General features: G+C 41.6%; 2 protein-coding genes across 12 annotated transcripts in view; one reads left to right on the top strand and one right to left on the bottom strand.

Moving 5' to 3' along the window:
- Positions 1-20,569, bottom strand: part of VPS36 (vacuolar protein sorting 36 homolog) — a gene marked incomplete at its 5' end in the record, with an annotated part of 180,141 nt that overhangs the window by 106,308 nt on the left and 53,264 nt on the right. The gene's annotated exons all lie outside the window — the stretch shown is intronic.
- ATP7B (ATPase copper transporting beta) overlaps positions 1-20,569 on the top strand; it is a 54,287-nt gene that overhangs the window by 1,463 nt on the left and 32,255 nt on the right. The window contains exons 1-7 of one of the 11 annotated variants that reach the window (XM_083606376.1): positions 1,918-3,256; positions 4,247-4,378; positions 10,215-10,478; positions 14,716-15,928; positions 16,853-17,101; positions 18,179-18,342; positions 19,563-19,724. In XM_083606376.1, coding sequence (XP_083462502.1) covers positions 10,230-10,478; positions 14,716-15,928; positions 16,853-17,101; positions 18,179-18,342; positions 19,563-19,724 — 2,037 coding nt within the window. In that variant the 5' untranslated portion in view covers positions 1,918-3,256; positions 4,247-4,378; positions 10,215-10,229. Of the gene's footprint in view, positions 1-1,917; positions 3,257-3,804; positions 4,379-9,974; positions 10,102-10,214; positions 10,479-13,674; positions 13,705-14,715; positions 15,929-16,852; positions 17,102-18,178; positions 18,343-19,562; positions 19,725-20,569 lie in introns of those variants that run through there. The other 10 variants (XM_083606379.1, XM_083606385.1, XM_083606386.1 and 7 more) reach the window with 10 other exon arrangements.

The following is a 20,569-nucleotide window of genomic DNA, read 5'->3' as shown; positions in this document are numbered from 1 at the left end:
CCCTCCAGATGGGGGATATATGCAATTGTGTCAATAACACATTTTGACTTAATTACAATAACGTATTGGTTTTCCCAAAGGTTTCCTGGAAACTTAAAACTTTTCAGGAAACCTTAGTCATATGGGAGTGTTTTGGGGGTAGTTTTAGCAACGAGAGGGGAGGATGGAACCTTTTGTGGCAGTTGGAGACCTACAGACAGTTTTGAGTGGTGCAGCTCAATGAAAAGCTCACAGGAAAGGGTGTATTTTGATATAAGAGAGAAGATGGGGCAAGGTTGAGAAGGATTTTGAAGGTAAGGACATCTCTTGCAGATTTCCTTTGGGCTTTTGATAATGGTAAAATGTTCTTTTCAAAAATTCTTTGATTTATTATCAGTTGTTAAACAAAATGACGTATTTGAATCACATTGACATGAGAAAAAGAGCCAACTTTCCTTTAGGATAACTTTTATAGCCCAACTGGATTGCAAAAATCAGTAAAGTGGTAACTTGGTTACAGATGCTTCAGGTTACAGACTCCGCTAACCCAGAAATAGTACCTCAGCTTAAGAACTTTGCTTCAGGATGAGAACAGAAATTGTGCTCCGGTGGTGCGGCGGCCGCGGGAGGCCCTATTAGCTAAAGTGGTGCTTCAGGTTAAGAACAGTTTCAGGTTAAGAACGGACCTCCGGAATGAATTAAGTACTTAACCCGAGGTACCACTGTACTCTGCTCAGGGTCCATTAGGAAGAAAGTTCAGGGGATGGTCTCTGAGGTGTTGAGGGACTCCTATGGTCCTAATTGAAGAGGGAAGATAGGCAGCAGAGAGGTTTTAGCTGAGGGTTCCTCATCTGACCGCTTGTGGTGTCACTTGGAAAGTGCAAGAAGGAATAACGACAATGTCATTTTTGTAACTTGAGATGTATAGTTATCTCAAATTGCCTTCTGTAGAACTGGGTGTGTACATATTGTGCCACCACAACAGAATATAGTATAGTAATAAAAATAGAGCTTGCTCTCAGAAATTGTACTTTTTCTTGGTATATTTCTATACAAATGTGTCCTTTTTTAGTTTTGCATTGTGAGATATAAATGAACTGCCTGTTCGTGGTATAGTGTTTTCTTACAACAACTGTATTTACAACTTAAATTTGCTGAGTGGTTGTTTTTACTTATTTTTTTAAAGAACAGTTCAGCTGAACAAGAAAAGAAAAGAAAAGGGGGGGGGGAGAGAGAAATAAAATATATACATATAGGTAAAGGGACCCCTGACCACTAGGTCCAGTGGTGACTGATTCTTTTTTTTTTTTTTAAGATATTTATTGAAGTTTTACAAAAACATAAATTTAAAAAATCATATAAAAAGAAAGAAATACAATAAAAAACATAGAAAAATACATAAAATAAGAAAAAGAAGAGTAAAAACAAATCCATTTTTGTAACCCTAACTCATTAGCTTGTTTCCTTGGCCTCCTCACACCTCCCCTTTTTGTATCCCCATTTAAATAATCAAATCAGCAAATCCTTACCCTCTTTCGTTTATCTTAACTCTATATCTTAACATATTATAACTCTATATTTTCATCCATTATCAGTTCAATTTTGCATACTCTTGATAACTTTGTTGCTAATGCCACTTATTTTCAATCCAACATCATTTTAACATTCATTAATTTTACAGTGTTTCTGCAGATAGTCTTTAAATTTCTTCCAGTCTTCTTCCATCCAGTGGTGACTGATTCTGGGGTTGCGATGCTCATCTTGATTTATTGGCCGAGGGAGCCAGCGTATAGCTTCTGGGTCATGTGGCCAGCATGACTAAGCCGCTTCTGGCGAGCCAGAGCAGTGCACGGAAATGCCGTTTACCTTCCCACTGGAGTGGTACCTATTTATCTACTTGCACTTTGACGTGCTTTCGAACTGCTAGGTTGGCAGGAGTATATACATATACATATGTACAATTGTAATTAACTAATATTGTATTGTTATGTACATATGTACTTACAGTATATACTTATCTAATACATAGGCATTGTTATTATCCAAATGCATATATGTTTATTTTAAACCTGTATTATGTATTAATGCATTCCAAATATCATTATACTTGTCCATGCAAAGTCTGCATTTGTAAGCAATCCATTCATAAGTTGCAAGTGTAATCATTTAGTCCAGCCATTGATTAAATGGAGCTGTACACTTAATCTTTCCAGCGCAGCAATACCAGTCTTTTGGTCATAATAAGGGCACAAGGAATCCATTTACGTTGTTCAGTTGTCAAATTCCATATTGCTTTAGGTATGTCGTTGAAAAGAATATTTTCATCTGAAATTTTTAACTTTTTCTGCACAGTCATAGTTATACTGTCTTCCAGAACCTAATAAAGAAATAAGGACAATAAAAAGTCAGAAGAAAGAAAAAGAAATGAGAAAGCAATAAAGAGGACTCCACCTGTTAATTATGTATAAAAAGATTATTCAAACTATTTAAGGTGTTCACTCCAGAATGGTATCAGAATCCTGACTTAGTGCTGTGTTCAAATTAGGGGTCCTGTTTTTTTTGTTTTGTTTTTAAAGGTCTGTTTCACATGTAACACTAAGCCATGGTTTCTTGCCATGTGGGGGAGTCTCAGTGAGCCTGAATGAAGAAACTTGCTCACAGGCTTCTCTTTTCCCACTTGAAGCTGCGCAGGATCACATCTTTGCTTGGGTTTGCTGAGGCTCTTCTACATATCATATCACTGAAGCACATCCTTTCCCACCCAACTGTTGCTATCAGTCCCAGCTGCTCCCCCCCCCCCGCCTTACAGATAATATAAGGCAGCTGCTGTCTGTCTGTTTATATAAGAAGGCTTTACTTTCAGAAAAACATCTAGTCCAATCCTTGCAATGTACGAATCCTGCCCACAGCCATCCCTGGGTGGACTTGAACCACCAACCTTCAAAGGGGCAGCTGTAGGTGCAAAGGAAACCTAGGAAAAGCTGTCTCTGTGGAACTAAGTGCTGGCACGTGAAATCTTGTATTTAGTCATGAGAAATGTATGCAGTCAATTTCATGCAGTATAAACCTATTGGTAAGTAATAGATTAACTGGGCACAAGTAGATTCATATGACCATCATGTGGCCTTTAATTACTGGTTGTAGAGTTGTGGGCTTTTGTTTCCCCTTCCTTCATATGCATGCTGCAGTAGTGGAACTATAGAAGGGTGAGTGGCCCGCTTCCGGAATGCGTAGAAATATGTCAGACAAAAGAAGCTTTAGACTGCTGACATTCACGGTAAGTTTACATATTTATAGACCACATTTGTAAGATGTTTTGTGTAGCACATTGATTGTATATTGTATCGTGAACAAGCTGTGGCACCTAGGAGGCGATTAACTTTGCAATTCTGAGTAGTTGCGGTACCGTATTTTTCGCTCTATAACACGCACCGGACCATAACACACATGTAGTTTTTAGAGGAGGAAAACAAGAAAAAAAATATTCTAAACGAAATAGTGGATATATGATTTTTGTGGTTCATGCTGTGGCCACAGACATGTGATCTGACAGTGAGTTTGGAGTAGCCCAATGCAAAAATCCTGAGGATCCATGTGGATCCGTGCTTTGTAACCACGGAGGAGGGAAGGAAGGGGAACCATGGATCCTCTGCTCACGACTGCAGCAGATCCCCCCCCCCCCGCCACCCGCAGGCATTCGCTCCATAACACGCACAGACATTTCCCCTTACTTTCTAGGAGGAAAAAAGTGAGTGTTATGGTGCAAAAAATACGGTATTTGGCAGTAAGTTTCCTTAAGCTCAGTGGGACTTCTTTGAGTAAACATGCATAGGATTGGGCTCAAAAGTAGTTACTTTGAGGATGTCAGCTACAGTGATTGTGTTGGTCAGGAACAGACTGGCACAAGGGAATACAGTGGTACCTCAGGTTACATACGCTTCAGGTTACATACGCTTCAGGTTACAGACTCATGCTAACCCAGAAATATTACCTCAGGTTAAGAACTTTGCTTCAGGATGAGAACAGAAATCGTGCAGCAGCAGCAGGAAGCCCCATTAGCTAAAGTGGTGCTTCAGGTTAAGGACAGTTTCAGGTTAAGAACGGACCTCCGGAATGAATTAAGTACGTAACCAGAGGTACCACTGTATATGTTCATGACTTAACATTACAAAAATGTTTATCAATATATGATTGGGCCAAGACAATACTGCGAGGAAGTGACTTTAATAACGAAATGTATATAAATGTATTATGTCATCCTGTTTAGATTGGACCCAAGAGAATATAGTGAGGAAAGAATTGTAATTTATTCTGTTGAATCACAGTATTCTGCTTTTCCTTCAAGAATCTCAGGCAACGTTAGTGGGATTATTGCAGTTTTCTCCTCATTTGAGGGAAGGTGAGTTGTGTGTGGCAATGACTGACCCAAAATTGCTCAGTGGGAATTTAAACTCAGGGCTCCCTCATTCAATACTCTTGCATGTTGTCTCTCCAGCGGGTTGCATGATGTTGAGTTTGTAATATTGGGTGGGTTATGAGAAAAGGGGTCAAGTGAGCAATGTATTATTCCTCCTCTACAAATGCATATACAAACATTATTGAGTGCTAGAATTGTAAGAGCCAGAATTGTGACACACATATTAATTAGAGATGAACAAATTGGTTTCTTTACTAAATTATTTGTTTTCCTCTGTATGGTCCTTGGTGAGGAAGGAATAAATATATTTCCAGTCTGTGTCACTTTTGCATATGTGTGCATCAGAACACCCAGGAAGTGTGAGAACTGTTCCAGTCTTCCCAGACTCGTGTGAAGAAACGGATCTTTGCTCATTCTGATATGAAACTGACTTGAGCCAAACTTCCCAGTTTGGCTCAAGTCAGTTTCATATCAGAATGAGCAAAGATCCGTTTCCTTAAACATACCTAGTTTTAATGCAGCTGTAGCACAGTGGAGCTAGAATGTTTCCTGAACATTATTCTAAATTATAATTTATTTGGGACTGGGTCAGGATTGATAGGAAAGGGGATTTAATCTAGTCTGATTCTGGTTTCATTTTCTTTTTTTTTATATAAATTTTTTATTGGTTTTTCAACACATATTAAAGACAATACAACACAATACATAAACAGACAAACATATAAACACGTATAATTTCTTGACCTTTCTTTCCTGAAACCTTCTTTCAGCGACTTCCCCATACCTCCCCTTTCTGCATCCCTGTTTTAAATCATTCCAGCAACCCCTAATTTCAATTTCTTATAGCACTTTCTTTAAATCTTTTTTCTCATGTCCAATTGTTTATCACTGCAATTCTATTTTGCATTACCCAAGACATTTTAACATTCATTAATTTTGCAACAATTCTTAAGATAAACTTTAAATTTCTTCCAGTCTTCTTCCACCGTCTCTTTCCCTTGGTCACGGATTCTGCCAGTCATCTCCGCCAGTCCCATGTAGTCGATCACCTTGGTCTGCCATTCTTCCAGTGTGGGTAGTTCTTGTGTCTTCCAATACTTTGCTAAAAGTACTCTTGCTGCTGTTGTAGCATACATAAAAAAGTCCTATCTTTCCTTGACACCAATTAGCCTACCATGCCCAGGAGGAAGGCTTCTGGTTTCTTCACGAATGTGCATTTAAGCACCTTTTTCATTTCATTATAAATCATTTCCCAGAAGACCTTGATCCTTGGGCACGTCCACCAAAGGTGGTAGAAAGTACCTTCAGTTTCCCTGGTTTCATTTTCTAAATGTGTTGTAACCTGTTGAGAGCCTCTGGGATAGGGCAGTATGAAAACAGAAAAAAGATGGAGCAGCATGCATGGCGAAAGATTTAGAGGGGCATGATCGTTGCTGTGCCAGCCTGCAACAGGTAGTGCTTTTGAGCCAGGATCAGGACTAGTGCAGTCACATGAGGCCAGTGGAACTGGGCTGACAGAATCCAATGAATTCAGGTCAGCTCGGCCTGTACCTGAACATCCTGCCAAGGGACCTTCTGCTGGCAGCACTTCCATGCCCACATGTGGTGGGCGGAAAGGGAAGTTCCACACTGCCTCCAGGGGGCAGGAGCCTGGCAGAACTGGGCGGAAGAACACCTCTGCAAATCGAAGCCTCCCTCTGGCATAACTTAACGGTGGTGGATTCCTCCACCTCTCTGTTTTTACTCTTGGTTCTATCTTGCTTGGAAAGAGAAAACTAAATAATGTTTGCTAGTTTTGTACTTAAAAAAAGAACAAACCCACCAAACTCTACCAGCGTTTCTCAACCTTTGGCCTCCAGCTGTTTTTGGACTACAACTCCCATCATCCATAGCTAGCGGGACCAGTGTTCAGGGATGATGGGAGTTGTAGTCCAAAAATAGCTGGAGGCCCAAGGTTGAGAAACAATGCACCATGGTTTATTTGATCCTCTGAACCTGGCTCAGTGACCAAACTTGGTCTGAAACTGGTTTATAAGCCTTGCTTTACGTAATCATGGGAGCTGTAGTTAAGGGTGCTGCGAGTTGTTGTTTAGTCGTGCCCGACTCTTCATGACCCCCTGGACCAGAGCACGCCAGGCACTCCTGTCTTCCACTGCCTCCCACAGTTTGGTCAGACTCATGCTGGTAGCTTCGAGAACACTGTCCAACCATCTTGTCCTCTGTTGTCCCCTTCTCCTTGCGCCGTCCATCTTTCCCAGCATCAGGGTCTTTTCCAGGGAGTCTTCTTTTCTCATGAGGTGGCCAAAGTCTTGGAGCCTCAGCTTCAGGATCTGTCCTTCCAGTGAGCACTCAGGGCTGATTTCCTTCAGAATGGATCGGTTTGATCTTCTTGCAGTCCATGGGACTCTCAAGAGTCTCCTCCAGCACCAGAATTCAAAAGCACCAATTCTTTGGTGATCAGCCTTCTTTATGGTCCAGCTCTCACCTCCATACATCACTACTGGGAAATAGCTTTAACTAGGTGATGTCTCTGCTTTTTTATATGCTGTCTAGGTTTGTCATTTCTTTCCTCCCAAGAAGAAGGCGTCTTTTAATTTCGTGACTGAGAGTTAGGTGAGCCCTATTCCCTTCTGAAAGCTACAATCCCCTGAGTGGTTTAACAACCAATGCCTCTTCACAGGGAACTCAGGGGGCCCCCCATTCCCCTCACAGAGCTCCAGTTCCCCTAACAACTCAGCCTTAACGAACTCTTTGACTGTTTGAAGTGGTATCATCGTTCTTTTAATGTATAGTGTGAATGCACCCTCTGAGGTGTCCCAAAATCTTGTTGCTTTTGCTGCAACAGACCCTTCGCTCAGCCGTTCCTCTGGATTAAAGCACAATGAACTAGTTGACCATGCTTCTGGGCTGGCAACCCAAGTTGCCCAGAGGTGCATTGATTTTTGTTTATAACTACCATCTTCTGAATGGGACGCGGGTGGCGCTGTGGGTAAAACCTCAGCGCCTAGGACTTGCCGATCGCATGGTCGGCGGTTCGAATCCCCGCAGCGGGGTGCGCTCCCGTTGCTCGGTCCCAGCGCCTGCCAACCTAGCAGTTCGAAAGCACCCCCGGGTGCAAGTAGATAAATAGGGACCGCTTTATAGCGGGAAGGTAAACGGCGTTCCGTGTGCTGCTCTGGTGCCAGTTCGCCGGAGCAGCTTCGTCACGCTGGCCACGTGACCCGGAAGTGTCTGCGGACAGCGCTGGCTCCCGGCCTCTAGAGTGAGATGAGCGCACAACCCTAGAGTCTGTCAAGACTGGCCCGTACGGGCAGGGGTACCTTTACCTTTACCTTTACCATCTTCTGAACCAGAGATGGGAATCTTTTTGATCCAGGAGGCCACATCCCCTTCCTGCTAATCTTCCAAGCACTGCATGCTGGCTCCGGGAAGGCCAAAATGGTGGATGAGGCCCAAGATGGCAGTGTATGCTGGGCAGCCCCAAAGCGTAGCCCCTCTCCACTCATTTGTGCTCCCTAAACAGTGTTTCTCTATGCAAAAGCAGGAATTGAGGCGCTGATAAAAGCCCGCCAAACCTGTGACTCAGCCTAGTGAGGGTTTTCAGAGGATTAAATGTGCTCCTAGAGGAGAAGCTTCTCATCTTCCCTCAATTGTCTCCTGTAACATATGAACACACCTGATCCTGTTCCCTTTGTGTGTACCGTGTTAAGCAATTCTCCCTCCTCCACTTTTATTACTGAGTCTCAGGTTCCGATTGCAGTTCTTTTGTTTAGGGCATTTTAAGATGTTTTCGCATTGAGAGGAACCGAGAGGTTAGAAATGGGCAGGAGCCCTCAAGTTCAACCAACTTCATTTGTGGTATAATAGGCATTAGTGTTGCTTGCAGTTAAGTCTGGAAGTGTTTTAGGCTGCAGAAGGGTGGGTCGTTGTTACTATACTCAGTATGGTTTGTCTCTGCTACTGGCATCCTCCCAGCGTGGAAAGTTGGGTTCAAATCCCTGCTCAGCCACAAATCTAATGGGCATCCTTGTTCTAGTCACTTTTTCCCTCTCTCAATCTACCCTACCTTGCAGGGGTGTTGTGATGGGAGAGGGAAAGGAGTTTAGGTGTTCTAAAGACCCTTGACGCCATAAAGGTAAAGGACCCCTGACAGTTAAGTCCAGTCGCAAACGACTCTGGGGTTACGGTGCTCATCTCGCTTTACTGGCCGAGGGAGCCAGCGTACAGCTTCCGGCTCATGTGGCCAGCATGACTAAGCGGCATCTGGCGAAACCAGAGCAGCGCATGGAAATGCCGTTTACCTTCCCGCCGGAGCGGCGTCTATTTATCTACTTGCACTTTTTGGCGTGCTTTCGAACTGCTAGGTTGGCAGGAGCTGGAACCAAACAACAGGAGCTCACCCTGTCGCAGGGATTTGAACCGCCGACCTTCTGATCGGCAAGCCCAAGGCTCTGTAGTTTACACCACAGTGCCACCTGCGTCCCTTGGCGCCATGCCTAGCCCCAAAAGAAAGTAGTAGAGGGCATTAAAAAGTTATTGTCTGCCCAAGGGAGGGGAGAATAATAACGGGGTGTACACGACTTCTGCTTCCCTTGCCTACTGAAAGGAATTTTGCTACCGCAGGGCAAGGCTAGCAAGACTGTCAGGTCGGAATTTGAAAGTCAGGGTAGCAGAGCTCAGATGCTGCCGAGGCAGGAACTGCTTTTGAGAAGGAAAAGAGCAAAATGTAACCGTATTGGCTGACATAGAGTTGTGTTCTGTAATGTGGTTTTACCTGATGATCTAACACATTAGATCTGGATGTATCACCAACACGGTCTGCAGTGACTCCTTAATCTGGCTGTAATCAGGGCCGGATTTAGGTTTGATGAGGCCCTAAGCTACTAAAGGTATTGGGGACCTTTATATGTTCAACTGTCCTTTGTCAACAAAAATTGTCACTGTCTTTTGTGCTGAATATGTGCTATATGGTAATTTATGGACCTAATAGGCATCTAAAGCCATTTGCACATAACAAATAGGAGCCTACACAACACAAAACACTGTTGCTGTGTGTAGGTTTTATTTTATTTGTTTTTTATCTTATATTTTGGAAATGTATATCCAGTTTTTTTCTTTAATTTTTTTGGGGGCCCCCAAGGGGTTGGGACCCTAAGCTAGAGCTTGTTTAGCTTATACGTAAATCCAGCACTGGCTGTAATGATTTATTATTCCAGCCAGCCACAAAGTTGGTGGCTTCAGCAGAATACATGTAGAAGAGTCCTTGTTTTCAGCGAAACATTTTCTATTCTTCTGGGTTTGGCAGCAGGCCTAGGAGCTGCTGTTTTCCGTGTGTTCTCCTTAGCGCTGCTCTCGAATAACAAAGCCCACAGGTCACCCTCCTTCCCATGTTTTAAAAATGTGTTGTCTGTAAATGGATTCTCAGTGTTTTGAGCAAGCGGTTGATTGAAGAAGGATGAAAGCTTGGATGGCAGAGTTAATTATACACTGGGTTGCCTCACACAGGCCATATTTGACAAGCTTGTGAAAGGCAGCCTTGACTGAGGACACTGGAGAGCCGTGTGCAAACAATTATAGCAGCACCCAGCGCCGTTTGTCATTGCATGCCAAGGCTGACAATGGGTGGGGAATATTTAAACCTGTTTGCAAATGTATAAAGCCAAGCACAGCCCACTGCTACAGGTTACTGAAAAGACGAGGAGGAGGTAATCAAGCTCTCTAGCAATCCAGATTTTGCTATCCTGGTATAGAGATGGTAGGAGAGGGATTGTTGCAGCAGCAAACCAGATAGCACTTCTTTCCCATTTGGCTTTTCCAGTGTACAAAGCCTCCTATGGTAATGGAAAATAAAACAAAAGAGATGTCTTTGAGAGAGGGCCAATCTTCCCTTGCAACTTTAAGCCACAAAAACATTACCCTGGTGCGCTTCTGCAAACAGCAGTCTCCCCAAAAGCTTTCCGCGCTGGAAGACGATGATCATTGCAGGCCAGGAGGCCTTGTGAAAACTAGAAGTCTGTCTCAGAAAGCGGAGGATATTCCCTACAGTGTCTTGACAGAAGTGGTAGACAGCACTGACAGACAGGTCAGTTTAATAAGATAGAGGGGATGCGAACTAAAACTTTTGGATGGGTGGGGAGTCTTTGTGAGAAATTAAAGCTCCAGTCCTATGTCCACTTAGCTGGAAGTAAATTGGAGACTATATCATTAGTTATCATAATCCTTTTTCTTTGTCCGCCAGGAAGTAAAATGTACCCCTTTTTGAAAGCAAATTGCCTAAAGAGGTAAATAATCTCCATCAATCAATGGTTTATAAATTGTTTGCTTTAGTAGCTACCACTGGGCATCAATCTGTGGGCAGCATAGTAGTTGAAAATAATAGTAATTGCTTGGAAAGGGAAACTATCATAATTATAGATAAGCTGCTTATTGAAAACTGATTCTAGCAATAGTTCTTAACAAACAGGCTGCAGACATTTCAGCAATTCCTGTTTTTCAATAGATTTATAGACCAATTAATGATGTGACTTGAGTACTTTGGGTCATACTTTAAATAGAGGTCTTTCTCTTTTTTTTTAGCTTTGTATATCTTAAGTGTAGATATTTTCTGTGGTTTGTGACAGTGAAACTCAACTTGAAATAATCTAAAATTTAAATGATACCACTGAGTTTGTAAAAAGATCATTTGCCAAAGTAAGTTAGTTTCCTGCAGGTTGATTTATAATACACATGTGCCATTGAGATCAGGCGTAAAAGCTTTTGTTGTGCCACAGATAGTTATTTCACATATTCTGTAGGGCTTATTACCAGGTAAGTGAGGCTAGGATTGTAGCCTTAGTTCAGAGTAAACATCCATACGATTGTGCTTTGTTCACACTTAATTAGTACAGTATCTGGATTATGTTGTTTAAACCTAGCTTTTTGGATGTGCTGTTTTCAAAATTGTATGGTGCACAAGAACCATGCTACATATGTTGAAGGCTGACATGCATCGAGTCAGATTTACCAACATGTGGCATGCAAATTCTTGCTGTGGTGTATTTCTTAAGTCTGCAGTCCTAGCTCCACTGACCTTGGAGTAAGCCCCATTGAATTCAGTAGAACTTACTTCTGAGCAGATATGGTTAGGGTTGTGCTAGAAGCTGTTTAATGTACCCTGTAAACCTTTTGAGCTTTTGATAGCCCAATGCATACAATTCGTGTTAACAGGCTCAGTCTAGTTTCCCTATAGAAAAATAGTTAGCAGAGTTCAGAGGCAGAGGCTGCATTCACATCTCATGGTAAGCCGTAAACCAGGGGTAGCCAACACCCTAGAGACTGCGATCTACTCACAGTATTAAAAGCTGGCAGTGATCTTTTTGGGGGTTCAGGTCAAAGTTGTTGGGTTTTTTTTAAGGAGGAGGAAAGCCACGTTTTTTAGGGGAATTGAGCCCTGATTTTTGAGAATTCAAGCCTAAGCTCAAGCGAAAAAGGGGAACAGCCAACTCGCCAACACATCACTGGGGAATCAAACAGCCTCACTGAGTAAACTGTCTTCCGTTCTGCGAATCGTGCAACAATGGAGGGCAGGGTGAGGGGGCACTAAGGTATTTTACCCACGCTAAGGAAAAGGACCCAGCTATCGACCGCGATCTACCAAAGCCTCCTGGATCTGCCAGTAGATTCCGATCGACCTGTTGGACATCCCTTCTATAAACCATGCACTTTACTACTCCTTGTTTGCGCTGGGGATAAACAAACCACCACCCCTAGCTTAGTGCTTCATCCACATCAGTGGTCTGTTTCGCTCAAGCCATATTTAGTAAGTCAGAAACAAACCATTTCTCTTTGGAGTGCAAAAACCACAAACCCTGGTTTAGGCTTAATGCTAATAATTGTGGGTTGTTTGGTCAGCCATCTTACATCGCTGTGTGGATGCAGCCAGACAATGAAAACAGACAAAGTTGATAGCAGGGTGGCGGCAAACTAGAAGTGAAGAGGATGAACAGAAACTGCTTTCTGACAAGACACAACACGGTGCATTTTTGTGCAACTGGACAGAATCCAGGAGCATATGCTGTTCACCTTGGTTCGCAATGGCAGACAGAGGTTGCAGATAGAGGCAATGTGTGGGGTGGCGTCTACTAGTTACTGACATTTTTTCCAAGGCATGAGGAAATCATCTATGCTTAGGAGCAAAAGAGAATTTGTGGGAAAAGTGGTTACTACCCAACTTCTCTCAGGCAAGGTCTGGGTATAAGAGTTTTCTAACTCAACTTGTTAAGCGGTGACTGTGTTTCTCTTAAAACTGCGTTTGTAATGTGTCTTGTTTAGTATTCTCTGAGAACAAGAAGACTTGTAAAGATACTAAGAGCAGAGACTAATTTGAATAATATAATAAAAATTGGGAGACATACAGCCCATGCCTCAGCATGTTTACTCAGTGAGTTCAGTGGAACTTCCTGGTTAGCTTGCTTAGGACTATAACTTTAGAAAAATTAAATGTTTAAATATTTAACTTTGTGGATATACTTTTAAATCTTGGGAAACTCAGGATCCAGGAGCGAATGCTGAGTCACTGCTGCAAGATGCCAGTGTCAAAATTCAAGAAAGGCTATCAAGTTGGCATGGATTGACGTAGAAATTCAGAATGTTTAGAATGGATAAAAGAATTTAACGTAACTAAAGATAGTAAAAATGTGATAGGTTTACCTAGCTGTAAACACACCTGTTGAGCTGTGTATGCTGTTGATTTTAAATGGTGTAGTACCTTGGTAGGTCACTTGTTGCAACTGGACAGCAATTACAAGGGTGTTTACTTGTTCATTTTTAAAAATATTTTTTAAATGAAAGGAAGATTTGGAAAGAAAAAGACATTATGGGTTGTATCCACCTAAGTCATAGAGTAGACCCATTGAAATAAATGGATTTGGGTTACCGTATTTACTCGGATGTGGTGCACACCTTTTTTGCCCAAATTACATCACAAAAATTAGGTGAGCATTAGATTTGATGCCGCATTTACATTCACCAGCAAATACTTCTTTGGTTTCAAAGGTTTTGAAAATTGAGGTGTACATTAGATTCGATGGCTCATTAAATTCGCGTAAATAAGGTTGTTATGATTAACTTTAATCCATTGATTTCAGTGTGTTTACTTGGAGTATGATTTAAGCCAAATTCCTTACAGTTGAAATCCAGACGACAGTGGCAAGAACGGTTAACAAAAGTGATCAGGACTTATACCTTGGCTGTGTGAGTTTGTTAGGTTAAGGACTAAAAGTCCTCCTGGAATAGAATTGCTGGTAGTTCCCAATATGAAACATCTCTGGGTTCGTATACTGTACTACTCTTGTTTATTGCTCTGTTAAAATGCAAACAAACAGCTAAATTCACAGCTGTCAGCCTTGAGGCTTATAGGTTATCTAGAGATGACAAATCTAAGGGGAGAGTAGCAAATGTAAAAAAAAGAAAGATGAAAACTATTATTATGGCCCTGTTTTATCTGTTAATATGTCACATACAATATGTCGGAACAGGTAAGATTTCTGGTGAGGTCATTGATGCCATTGTGCAGAGGTGGGGTGTGTGCAGAGTGCTCAAGGCCATGTAGCAGATCCATGGCTGTATTAGGGCTTTAATCTGGGTCCCGTAACTGAACATTCACCCCTTCCTTACCAGCGCTAATGGGTTTAACTAACAGTTTCCAATTAACTAAGTGTAATTCCTCAGCCCCTTGAGGAAGTGTCCATCAATGCCCTAGCACAGATGGGCAACATGCGTGGGATGAAAGAGCAAAATAATTAGACACCATCCCAATTTGGAGGACTCCACATCCCTCTGTTTGGTATGTTTATGTTTACAATGTCAAAATTGTTAGGAACTTTTTCTACCTATATAGAATAGTACAGTCAAACCTCGGGTCACAAACGTCTCTGTTTAGGAACGTTTCAGCTCCCAAACACTGAAAACCCAGAAGCAGTCCTTTTTTTTTCTGGGGGGGACACTTACCCCTAAACATTTTGTGAATCTAAATTTGGCCTCATTGAGGGGCAGTATTTCAATATAAGTAGGAAAATGAGAGTACCCCTAAACATTTTTTTGTAGAAAAAAAGCACTGCCCGGAAGTAAATGCTCCAGTTTTCAAACGTTTCTCGGAAGCTGGACGTCTGATGCGGCTTCCGACTGAGTGCAGGAAGCTCCTGCAACCAATCGGAAGCCGCACCTCGGTTGTCAAACATTTTGGAAGCTGAACGGGCTTCCGGAACCGAGGCTTAACTGTATACGTCAAAGTAAACACCACAGTACATTATTTCTGCTTTTGTTTTCTCTGTAAATTTCAGGCTGTCCCTGGGCACACTTCGCCTGCCCACATATCGGCATCAGCAATGAAGCAAAAGTTTGCATTTGACAACACTAGCTTTGTGGAGGACTTGGACTATTTACCCCCTCCTCATTCTCAAGTGAATTCTATTACCGTCAGTATTTTGGGTATGACTTGCCAAGCCTGTGTACGTTCCATAGAAGGCAGAATATCCAAGGTAAAAGGAATTGTAAACATCAAGGTGTCTCTTAAGGAAAGTAATGCTGTGGTCAAGTATTTGGAACTGGAAATAAGTCCCCATCAGATCTGCCAAGAAATCAAGGACATGGGATTTGATGCCAGTGTTGCAGATACAACGCAGTCTTCAGGGCAACAGACCGATGAAGATTTAGTTAAGATCAAAATAGAAGGCATGACCTGTCAGTCTTGTGTTAGCGCCATTGAAGAAAAGATTGGGAAACTACATGGGGTGAAGAAGATCAGAGTGACCCTCAGCAGCCAGGAGGCCATCATTGCTTATCATCCATTTATCATTAAGCCTGATGAATTAAAAAATAACATAGACAGCCTGGGATATGAAAGCACTATTAAGCATAAACAAGCACCATTGAAACTTGGCTTGATTGACGCAGAACGTTTACAGCAGATAAATATAAGGATTCCTGCTGACAGAGAGACAATAGAAAACAATGGGACGAGTGCATCTGTTGTAGAGCTCAATGTGGAAGGGATGCACTGCAAATCTTGCATCAACATCATTGAAAGTTCAGTCTCGGACTTGCCTGGTGTCCAGCGTATTAAAGTGTCATTGGAACAGAAAAATGCTCTTGTGTGGTTTGACCAGAATCTGATCACTCCATCCTCACTGCAGCAAGCTATTGAAGCCCTTCCCCCTGGTAACTTTAAAGTCTCCTTTTCCAGTGAAGTTGAGGACCATAATGGACCGCTTACCTTAAGCACGCCATCATCTTTGCCTTGTGTCTCTAGCAACCCTCCTCACGTAGTCCTGCGAAGTGAATCTTGTACAACTGTGATTAGGATTGATGGAATGACTTGCAATTCCTGTGTAAAATCCATTGAGAGCGTCGTATCGCAAAGAAAAGGAGTCGGACATATATCTGTGTCTTTAGCTGAAGGCACTGCAATTATATACTACAGTTTGATGATAACCAACTCTGAAGAACTCAGATCCGCTATAGAAGACATGGGATTTGATGCTTCTGTCTTAACAGGTACAAACCAGTTTTCCAGTAATGGAGACTTCCTCCATAACAGTACTAGCATCTAGGGATGGGCAAAAGTGTTGATTTTGGTTTCCCTCAGTTTTTTTCAAAATCCGAAATTGAGTTATCCGCATATCCACACCAGTTTGCAATTAAAAACCACAAATCATTCATTAGCAACTTAGTGTGAATGTCTCTAGTACAGTGGTACCTCGGGTTACATACGCTTCAGGTTACAGACTCCGCTAACCCTGAAATAGTGCTTCAGGTTAAGAACTTTGCTTCAGGATGAGAACAGAAATCGTGCTCTGGAAGTGGTGCTTCAGGTTAAGAACAGTTTCAGGTTAAGAACAGACCTCCAGAACAAATTAAGTACTTAACCCGAGGTACCACTGTATATACTTTTGTATGGAATTTGGCCCAATATGGACATTTTTGCAAAGCTTGTTTTTCTAATATTTATTTTTAAAAATAAAAAAATGCATTTTATATGTTATTGTTACTAATGTGTGCATATTATGCACACTTTTCCTTAATATATGCATTTTATATACATTTAATAATAATAAATTGTATACTGTCCTGCCCTAACCCCCCAGGTCTCATTACTTGACTAGAGAACTGCACTGCAAAATTTGGAGAACCTCAAATTTCTGGGATGGGTGTGTTTAGGTTCCCTTAGTGTTTTGGAAAGTGCAAATTATGTAGATTCACCTTTAAATCTGAACTGAATTGAAACACCCTGATGTGCTTGGTCTTGATCCTTTTAAGATTTGGAATACAATACATAGGCGCAGCCTAGGAGAAAATCCCAAATCTGTAAATGAAAGTGTAGCATTTTGGGTCAACACTCTATGTCAGTAAAAGAGTTGCATGGTTGCTGTAGTTGTGCTGTTGCTCATATGAATGCAATTTCTGATGTTCTTATTCAAGATACTGCCAACGGGATACCTGCTACTGTTGGAAGTGTGGAGACCAGCATGTTGGCCTCTGCTTCTCTGAGAAGTGAAACTCTTTCAGAGTTGCCATGCGGAGACGTTTTGCCACAGAAAAGGAACTTGTATAATGACCCTCCAAAGGCATCCACAACAGGGAAAACCGATAAATGTTTCATGCAGGTCACAGGCATGACTTGTGCATCATGTGTATCAAGCATCGAGAAGAATCTGCAAAAAGAAGATGGTAAAATAGCTAATATGCAATATATTGGTTGTTTTAGTATCGCCTTCGGGTGCGTTGAGCCTGTGGCTTTCAATTGCTGCTGGCTATTTTCTGAGAATCCTCCGGAAAAACAATCTCTCAAAGGACCTGTTGATGGCATTTTACCATTGTACTGTGGAGAGCGTACTAACTTATGGTCTGTGTGTGTGGTTTGGGAGCTGCACGGTCAGGGAAAAAACAATGCTATCCAGAGTTGTAAAGACTGCAGAGAGAATAATTGGGTGCACTCTTCCCACCTTAGATCAAATCTATGCTGCCAGGTGCCATAAGAAAGCGGCAGAGATAGTACGCACCCCGGAAATGATCTCTTTCAGCTTCTGCCTTCTGGAAGAAGGTACAGGGTTATAAAGGCCAGGACTAGCCGCCTGAGAAACAGTTTCTACGCAAATGCAATTCTGGTTCTAAACGCAGCATAAGGGGTCTCTATAGCATAGTGTATTTTAAAATGGGCTTTCAGAGTTTTTAGGGGTTTTTGAATGTTTTATGTAGTTTTTCAATTTCATTGTTCTGCATGGGACAATGACAATAAATATATTGTATCGTATCATATCTGGATTGTTTGCTGCAGATCTGGGACCATAGGAGGTGGATTAGCATCCTGCTCCTGAATGGGACTATTTCGTTCTATCGGAGTAAATATAGTCTCATTTATACATTGCTTAGCCTCCCTCATAAATATATATTCTTTGAAGTGAGGACCATTTATTTCAGATGGGTGTGTTTCCAAGTAAAGGAGTCTAAAATAGTAGCCTGAGTTGAATAACAAAAACATCTGTTTAACAGTAAGAGCTGCGTACTGCTCTCATTGGTTGTGGGTGACTCATAAATTATTATTATTATTATTATTATTATTATTATTATTATTATTATTATTTAGTCCATTTATAGATGGCTTACTATTCACAGATCTCGGAAGTTGTTAACAATGTGGAAAATCAAAATTCCTAATCAAAATACATAACTAATGCAGTAAGCACAATTTCATATGGTTTTCATGAAGAGAAATCCAAATGCGTGAATGCAGTTCTCTCACCACAGGAATAGTTTCTGTCCTCGTTGCCTTGATGGCAGGGAAAGTTGAAGTAAAATATAAGCCGGACAGAATTCAGCCCCTTGAAATAGCCCAGCTGATTGAGAACCTCGGTTTTGGAGCGTCAATCATGCAAGACTATCCTGGCGCAGATGGCAATATAGATCTTAAGGTGAGATTCACAAAGTGTAGGCTTGTTTGACCGAACCTTTTCCCTGCCTCTAGCACATCTCAATCTTGTTCTCATTGGGTGTTCTGTTGCTGGAGGCCTTTTGTGTGGTCAGAAAGTTGGCATCTTGAGCGATATTTGCCTCCACTGCAGCAGCTTCACATTTTGAGCAGTTTCTGCTTCCCGATTGTTGGATATTCTGGCTGCGGTTGATGGGAATTGGAATCCACAACATCTTTTTGATTTGGAACTCCTCTAATTCTTCCCGTCAGTTTTGCTAGTTGCAAGTATTCTATCATAAGTGTCTGTTATCGTTGGTGATGTTTCGCTTTTCCAGTTTCTCGCCACAAGTATTCTAGCTGCCGTGATTGCATACATGAACAATGGTCTTATATATATTTTTAATTTCTGTCGGTAAGATACCTAATAGAAAAATCTCTGGTCTTTATTTAAAAGTAAGTTTGAATAATTTCTTGAATGCATTGTAGATATTGTTCCAAAATTCACGGATAACTACACAGGTCCACCACTTATGATAGTATGACCCTGTATCTTTTTTGCATCTCCAGCAAGTTGGTGATCTGCTTTTGTACATTTTAGCAAGTTTTAAAGGGGTATGGTGCCATCTGTATAGCATCTTCATTGTGTTTTCCCTAAGATTATAACATGCTGTAAATTTAATATCTACCCTCCACAATCTTTCCCATTGTTCCATGTTCAGATCAGAAAGTATATGGAGAATGGAGAATATTTAAAGAATATTTAAGATTATATTGTACAAATAATATTATACTAGCAGAACTTGAATTATACCTGTAAGTAAAAAAGTGTAACAGATATCTTTTTGGATTATATGAAAATAATATGAAATAACATAAAGCTGTGTGAGAAACAGTGACAGTATAAACAGTATAATGAGAACGATTGGAAGTTTCACATCCATAACTTTTATTTAACTGTTATTTGAGATGATGTATTTTCTTTTTGTATACTTTCCCCCCTTTTCTTCGCATCCTTCCTTTTCTTTCTTTTCTTTGTTTCCACTGTAAATAATCTTTCATGTTTGTATTTTAAATCAATAAAGATTATTAAAAAGAAAAAAAAAAAGGAATCTACAGCATCTGGAGGGCACCATGTTAGCCGTACCTGGACTAGGTGGGCCAACGGTCTGGTGGTTTATAAGGCAACTTCCCATGTTAACACTAACTGCAGTTCTCTTTCAGGTCCTAGGGATGACCTGTGCTTCATGTGTTCATAACATTGAATCCAAACTTACCAAAACGCCTGGCATTCTTCATGCATCTGTAGTGCTGGCTACTTCCAAAGCTCACATCCGCTTTGACCCGGAAGTTGTTGGTCCTCGAGATGTTATAAAGATTATCGAGGTAAGCTATTAAAACATTTTGTTATTTATTTTTTAAAAAGCCCAACTGCATTTGCCATTGCTGCAGGAGCTAGGGGTCAGTGTCAGTAAGGTGGGCATTGCATTGCAAGTTTTGTGCCAGCCAGGCTGCTAGTTGTGTTTACTGGTTAGTAAACTTTCACACTAGACACACGGCTGCAGGCTATCGTCGTTTCTCAGGGAAATTGTTTAGTAGTTTAGTCGTGTCCGACTCTTCGTGACCCCATGGACCAGAGCACGCCAGGCACTCCTGTCTTCCACTGCCTCCCGCAGTTTGGTCAAACTCATGCTGGTAGCTTCGAGAACACTTTCCAACCCTCTCGTCCTCTGTCGTCCCCTTCTCCTTGTGCCCTCCATCTTTCCCAACATCAGGGTCTTTTCCAGGGAGTCTTCTCTTCTCATGAGGTGGCCAAAGTATTAGAGCCTCAGCTTCAGGATCTGTCCTTCCAGTGAGCACTCAGGGCTGATTTCCTTAAGAATGGAGAGGTTTGAGCTTCTTGCAGTCCATGGGACTCTCAAGAGTCTCCTCCAGCACCATAATTCAAAAGCATCAATTCTTCGGCAATCAGCCTTCTTTATGGTCCAGCTCTCACTTCCATACATCACTACTGGGAAAACCATAGCTTTTACTATACAGACCTTTGTTGGCAAGGGAAATAGCAGGCTGCAAAACAAATGTGAAAATGATCCCGGGAATGGTGTTGAACATTCCTCAAACTCCTGTAAAGCAAAGCGTCAATTTATGTAAGTGCTTCTTGAGATCTTGTCTTATAGCACATTGAAGTTTACTGTAATGGTTGTTCAGATTAGAGCTTTATAGGAAGCCCA

This window comes from Podarcis filfolensis, assembly GCF_964270895.1.
Source record: "Podarcis filfolensis genome assembly, chromosome: 3".
Taxonomy (NCBI): Eukaryota; Metazoa; Chordata; class Lepidosauria; order Squamata; family Lacertidae; genus Podarcis; species Podarcis filfolensis.
The sequence above is the reverse complement of the archived record's forward strand: the minus strand, read 5'-3'. Positions and strand labels throughout refer to the sequence as shown.